At 31.6% G+C, this 7,577-nt stretch overlaps 1 protein-coding gene across 6 annotated transcripts in view; it reads right to left on the bottom strand.

Moving 5' to 3' along the window:
- Nucleotides 1–743: 743 nt before the first annotated feature.
- LOC100574733 (cardioacceleratory peptide receptor) overlaps nt 744–7,577 on the bottom strand; it is a 241,635-nt gene continuing 234,801 nt past the window's right edge. For all 6 annotated transcript variants that reach the window (XM_003245049.4, XM_008185673.3, XM_008185672.3 and 3 more), the window contains 4 exons: nt 6,945–7,136; nt 5,001–5,096; nt 3,927–4,107; nt 744–1,478 (listed from right to left, as the gene is read on the bottom strand). In XM_003245049.4, the coding sequence (XP_003245097.1) occupies nt 1,265–1,478; nt 3,927–4,107; nt 5,001–5,096; nt 6,945–7,136 (683 nt within the window). In that variant the 3' untranslated portion in view covers nt 744–1,264. The remainder of the gene's footprint in view (nt 1,479–3,926; nt 4,108–5,000; nt 5,097–6,944; nt 7,137–7,577) is intronic.

Genomic DNA, 7,577 nt, shown 5'->3' with positions numbered 1-7,577 from the left:
CATAGCAAATCTTCTTCTAAAATATTAATTTACACAGTACTTAACATCTTATTTATTTTTGAAGTATTCTTCTTTTTCACTATTTGGCATTTTTTCAAAATAAATGATCACAAAACATTGTTGTTGACACAAATTAATACTTTTATGTCATCAAAAAATAGCTTAAATAATGTTATCGAGAGAAAATAAATTTATGCCAATAAACTATGTATCCTTATAGTTTTGTATTTATTAATTTATTTCCTATAAGATATTACTTAGTGTATACAAATTAAACCTGGTGCTGTAACTTATTGATATACTGTATACTTATTGATAAATTGTTAACAGGATTGCATGCAGATATAACTATGATAATACAGAAGAAAGACTGAACGAACTGAAAGGTATTATCAAAGCTAAGAAAAGTGGAACTGATGTGAAATGACTGAACGTCACCAAACACATTACAAATAAGCCATATTTGCCGGTCGCTGACACCCACTAAAATCCATCTGAATACATCAGTGCTTAAGTGTATTTAGTTCAGTTTCAAAATTGAATTGTTTTCTGTTTAAACATAAATTTATCAGGGGAAGCAGCACCTTGAAAGTGCTGTTGTGTGCTAGCCGTATAAGGTACTTACTTAAAATATAAAAATCAAAGAAGGTTGGACATCAAAACACCAGGGCTTACTATAGTTATTATAATGTAGAAATTATTTTATGTTTTTTTGTTTTGTTATTGTAATAGACAAATACATATTAAGTGGTTATTAAGCTATTGTATTTTATTAACGATGCTTTAAAACAAAAAGTATTTACATAATATTGATTAAAGACGTAGGTAAGTACGAATAGGAATCCAGGCAACATTAAGGAATACATAATATTAATAATTATATATATCGAAGGTTTGTACACATAATAATATTGTATTTTTAGGGACGAAGTCAGTCGACAGAATATAACTTAACGTTTATGGTCGTATAGTTATAATTAATATTTATAATAGTAATAATAATAATAGGTAGTAATAGTAATTATTGTAGTAATAATAATAATGTAATAATGTTTTAATAATTATAGAAATGTATATTATAATATTATAATGGCTGTATAGTTTATATAATAATAACGCGGTTGCACAAAGGGACGGGGGACAGAATATTAATAATAATAATATGTTCTTATAATGTACTCATATAATATAATATTATCAATCATTATAATAATAAATAATAATAATAGTAATACGTCGTGGGGTGCTTGGAGTGCCGGCCTTCTTAAAGCAGCGAATCGGCGTAGCTGTTCTTCTCTGTGGATATGCCCATGCGGTCTAACACAGGAGCCCTGACCACCGAGTGCACGTGCACGGTGGCGTTCCTCAGCAGAGACGTGTTCACCTGTCGATTAGACGATGTTAGTGTTTCCGTGTAGCTCAGTTGCTCTTGTGTTCCGTTCCGGCAACACAACAACCATCTGAACGGCGGCACTTGCCTGAAAATATATTGAAAAACGTTGTAGTGATCTAAGACGAATGTGGCGCGGCAGCTATATAACGTTCATGGTGTAATAAAGTTAATGTTTTTTTTTTTTTTTTTATATATATTGGAGTGAATTTACCTATTGTAGAACATAAGGAGTTAAGGAACACAACGCTTAACAGTTATTCACGTTTTAATATTATGAATATAATCGAGCTCTCTTGTCGGTTTTTATTTTTCGATATTTTCATTTAAAAAAAAAAATAGGTAAGTATATGAGTACTTATATAAAATGCTTATACACTTAATTTATGTATGCTTTTAAGTTAAAATATCGTAGTCCGTAGGTATAGTATGTACTAGTATGTAAGTATGTAAATAGGGATCTCGAATATAGAGTCAGTGCGGTAGTGAAACGATTGTCGAAAATTAAAAAAAACAGACGATCAGTGTTTTTTACTTTACAATATTTTATAACGAGGAAAAAATAGGAATCGTTCCAATTCCAAATCGCAAAAATCGGGTCGTTGAATGTGTGCAGTGGATGTTAGTAAACGAAACGTAGCGAAAAGTATGATGAGCATATTCGTTTATAATGCATTAGGTAGGTATATTATGGTATATTATGGTATAATAAAATTTATTGTATTCCATAATGTATAGAGAACGTTTTTATCAGACTGTATTTTATCGTATATTATAGGTATACTTAAAAAATAGATTTAGATTTTTATTTTTGGTCGTATTTAATCTTTTGGTTATTGGAGCTATAATATGATAATATATATTTTCTTAACGATGATGTGGTTTTCGGATTTCGCGATTTCGTGCCTACGAAATTACCTAACTATGCTGCTATCACACATGTCGCTCCAGTGGTGTTAATGGTTTTTTCAAGGTACGGAGAGGAATTTTATTTCCTACGATGATAAAAGTTACATCTATCGTGTGCTCAATATTTTACTTATAAGTTGGGCCAACACTTGTATGCATTTGCATATTTTTATTGGTTGGTCAAAAAAATAGCTAGTTTATACCAAAATTTGTTTTATAACCTAACGATGCTGTATACGAAATTTTATTTCGCATATTTTTGCATTTTTAGGGCATATTTTAGCATTTAGTATATTTTTTGAGTATATTTAAGATCTTAAAAACTCGGGAATCACCAAATATTAATTTGTTTCACTCATTTACCTTATTATTGGTATTTCAGCTCATTTATAAAAAGAGGTAATCTAATCTTAATCGCTAATTATTAGGGTCAACAATTATATTATGTCCGTAGATCGGTGACAGTATCGCATAGAGATAAATATAATATTATATTTTATCGCATCTATTACAGTCGTCAGTCGCTCTTTATACTCGTGCGGTGCGTTATTAAATCGACGGTTTTAAAATGCCGAAAGTGAGAACTTCCAACACTAGTCGTATCAATTTTAATTTTTTAATATCACATTTTTGTAAATCATTATTCATTGGCAATAAATAATAATATTGTATTATAGTATAAATTGTATACCTAATACATAAAAAAATTAATCATTTTTTTACAGTAACATTTTTTTTTAGAGCATATTTTAAGGGCATATTTTAGCAATTTTTAGGGCATAACTGCATACATATTTTATAGATTTTTAGGGCATATAATTGTTGGCCCTACTTATAAGCTTTGTTTAAAACGCTAGTGCAGAAGATCCAAACTGGTATAGATAGCAGGTTATATAATATTTTTCTGGGTTTTTTTTATTTATAAAGGTTAAAGAAGTGTATTATGTATAAAATTAATTTTAAGTTAAGTTACCTACGTCATAACTAGATGTATACCTATTTTTGTTTTTTAACTTACTTTTTTGTAATAATATGTAACTTTAAAAAGTTATGTCTATATAGGTATAATGTATACCTATTTGGTGACCAATTCACCAGATATAATATACTTAGGTACTATCTAAAATTAATTTTATCACCTAGGTGGCTAGGTAGGTACTTTAAAAAAAATGTTTCTTTTGACATGATTGCAACCCGAGATAATGAAATATTATTACCTAACTTATATCCTAACTTGTATATTAACTTTGGTCATTGCTACTTTTATTTCTATGTACCTAATATATATATACCTACAATATTACTTTTGTAGTTATGTGTTAAAAAATTGTTAAGTTTTCTCGGCCTATATAATATTAGGTACCTATAAATTATATTGATACGATAGTACCTACACTGTTAGTAGTATTATGTTTTTAGTTATATTATTATACATTTCTTTGCCCTTTGGTATAGTATTTACGAGTTTTCTGCGTATTTTGTCGGTTAATAGCAGGAATCTTAAGTACTACTTCCCCCTTCGGGTCTCGCGCATCGTTGACATGATATATCAATAGTATTATTATTATTATCGTCGTCGTGGAGACGTAGATAATAATAAGTATATGTACCATGGTATACTCTGTACCTGAGAGATCTGCAAATGTGAGTGGAGAACAAGCAGTATATGATGGGGTTGGCGGCGGAATTCAGCGGCGCCAGGCTCTGTATGAACGTTGCTAAGGCCACGCTCGATTGCGTTTTCGGTATGTAGCCGTACACTTGTAGCAGGTCGAACACTATGTACGGGCTCCAGCACAGGATGAACACTGGAAAAACGGCAGCGAAAAGAAAAACCATTCGCGTTTTATATATAGGTATACGATCGTCGCCTGCACCGCGAACACAACTTTTATAGACCTATTTCACAGGTTGAGAAGATGGGCGCGACGGGTAAGCCAGGATTAATGATACTATATAGAGGCCACTGAGACGGATACACGCGGAAATCCCCGACGACGGAAGAAAGAAAAATTACAACCCTGTTCTCATAAGGCATTCGAACATTTGTCTAATATTATAGGTACTTTATATTATATTGGAATAAGCCGGTAGGAACCTACAGGGGTAAGTCGCAACGGTCTTTGTTGCAAATTGTCCAGAAATCATACAGAAATTCTAAATAGTATGTTCTTCGTGGTATCGCAAAATATATAAAATATATATTTGATATTTAAAATAATAACAAACTGAAATTTACTTATAGTTAAACTGTACAAGAATCGTTTAAACTAAAATAATTATATATTGAATGTTGGTTTTAGTTATAGGTATTCAATTTATCTTTTAAATCGCGTTAAATTATCTGTCTCAATGCGGTAAATACAAATTAAAAAACTTAGGTATGTATTAAGATAATTAATGAATAAATATAGCCGTCCGATATGGAACAATATTTTGAAAAAAACAGTTGGAACAAAATTATGGACTGTGACAAACACACAGGGTTGCACTCTATTTGTATCGTATCGATTGTGTTTTTATTCGGCAGGTAGGCGCCATGTAGATTGTAGGTACCTACCATATTGGCTACCAACATTATTGTAGGATAATTATTCGAGTGAATAATATGACTATCGCATTTATTTATACGCGTGTAAGACAAAAAATAATAACAATAATAACAGATGTATATATTGTAAGTAGTATGATGTATACTGACCAAACACAATAACGAATGTCATTTTTACGGTCTTGATTTTCGCTTTCGGTATGATGCCCCGTGAACTGGACCTCCTGATGTCGTGCTCTTCGGGCTCTGTAACGGGTGGTTAACGTCCCAAATCGACATTATTATATTATATTGTTATAAATACAACCCGAGTTACTGTTGCACTCGTTATTGTAGTGTTATAACGTCGTGATGATCCATTTAAGTTTATAATTAATTTTTATTGGTTTATCGTATCCATATTAAAAAAAAAATGCTTTTAAATTTCTAAATAGTCTGAACTTTGAAATACCGCATGTATAATAGGTACTTTATTTTCATTAACTAACATATTCATTTTTACAATATTTATAATGGTGATTTTTAAAGTTTTTTTAAAATGAATTATGTTATGTATAAAACAGGTAGGTACCTACTGTTTGTTCAAATTTGATATTTTTTATATAAGTTAAATTAATTATTAACCATTATGTTTAATTGTTTATTATTTGTTAATTTAAAGTAGGTACCTACCTAAATCTAACACATATAAATATATTTTTTCAAATTTTTGTATTTTATTAAAATATACAATAAATCTATAAAATTCGATCATAAATAAAAAAAAAAATAAACAACCTAAAAATTACCATTAGAAAATATTGTAAAAAAATAGAATTGTGTAAGTACTTATATAAAATATAAATGGGGGACGGAGTGGCCGAGCGGACTAAGGCGTCTTTTGCGACGCACACCGGCGCAGGTTGAAAACCTCGGCTGAAGGGGCCCTTTTTCTTCGGGCAGGTCATGGCGTCCGAAGAGAAATGCCACCATCCCCCACCCAGGCATGGCAGACAGGGGTGGATCCAGAGTTAGGAAACTGTGGGTCAGGACATTTCAAGGGGCCACTTATGAATATTAGATTAAAAATCTATACTTTTGTACTAGGTATATAAAACAAAAAAATAATTTATACTGTATGTGTGTTTATTCGAGGGTCCAAGTGTCCAACTATCCAAGATCTGAAAAGAGGCCAATTTAACAGCAAATATTAACTGTGGGTCCTGACCTCCTGACCCCCCCCCTCCCTAGATCCGCCCCTGATGACGGGTGCCCACTAAAAAAATCTGTTAAACTAACAAACACACGTGTTACACCTACAGTACCCTCCCACACAGGTAAAAACCACCCAATGGCCTAAGTTGCCACAGGTTAATAAATAAAAAATATATACATACATATAAATGTTAGATTTTTTATGCTACAGGTAAACCAAATGTAAAAATATATTTTTTAAATAGAGAATCTGACCAAAAAGACTAGTATAATCATCTTAGTTATCATTCATTCCATACGGCATACAACTATACAAGCACGTGTATTGTGTGTCGTATGTGTCGTGTGTGTCATGTGTGTCGTGTGTGTGTGTGTGTGTGTATACATGTGTAAGTGTAAATACATACGAGTATATACTATGTATTTATAATATAGTATTAAATAAGCTGTATACTATTGTCTGTTACTGTATGATGTATACTATACTGTAACTGAATGGTAACTAACCAATAACCATGTAAACTAGGTACTGTTCAAGTCAGGCGCAATTAGATCTATATTTTTAGGAGTACAAATATTTTGGATAGGTCACTATTAATTGAATCCATATAATAGTATAGGTACAACAAAATAAGACAAAACAAAAACCACAACAGTGAATAGGGTGTTAAAACATTTTGGGGGGAGGAAAGTATAAGACTCATACTTAGTATACCAACTTATTTCCAGAGTACTTTCCCGTACAGCATTCCCCATCACAATTCCTTTGCGACATACTACATAATCTATTTGCGCCCGCGAACCGCGATTACTATACGCGTGTATCGCTTAGGTTAGGCTAGGTTAGTACTACAGGTTTACTTCCTATATCACAATCAATAATAAATTATAATAATTCACTTTTGGTGCCGCGTTGTAGCGTGTTATTTTTGGCCGGTGACAGGAGTTTGCTTTTGGACCAAATCGTGTACACGATAATGGCGTAACATCCGCTGATGACTATTGCCGGCACGACGAACACCGTCGTCGCCACTATGCTTATGTACAGTTTCCATTGCCAAGGCGACATTTCGATCCAACACTGAGTGCGACCTGTGGGTCAAGGAAAACATTGCTAGAAATTCGTTCCAATTATTGAGTTATGAGAACTGAGAAGGATAATATTATAGTATTATACGATGGATTCGCGAGACTGTGATTCGTGGAAAATTTCCCGTCTACTTTACTATTCCACAATCCCCATTCTATTCATTATAAGTTTTTTTATTATTCTTCGTCTTTATTGTGAAATATTATAATATAATATAATATTAGTAATATGTTTAAAACTTTAGGTTAAAAACTAAAACCTACCCACACCTACCTATCATAATATATTTATAATATTCAAATAAGTGTTTGGTCCATCTGCAATACTATTGTAATCGTTTTTGATTATTGTACTTACAATTAATATAAAATTATGAAAATAATGTTTTTTTTAGCTAAGTATTCAAATTATGTGTGCCTATTTTTAATCATGTGTACTTTTAT

The sequence above is a fragment of the Acyrthosiphon pisum genome, chromosome A1 (assembly GCF_005508785.2).
Source record: "Acyrthosiphon pisum isolate AL4f chromosome A1, pea_aphid_22Mar2018_4r6ur, whole genome shotgun sequence".
In the NCBI taxonomy this organism is placed as follows: domain Eukaryota; kingdom Metazoa; phylum Arthropoda; class Insecta; order Hemiptera; family Aphididae; genus Acyrthosiphon; species Acyrthosiphon pisum.
The sequence above is the reverse complement of the archived record's forward strand: the minus strand, read 5'-3'. Positions and strand labels throughout refer to the sequence as shown.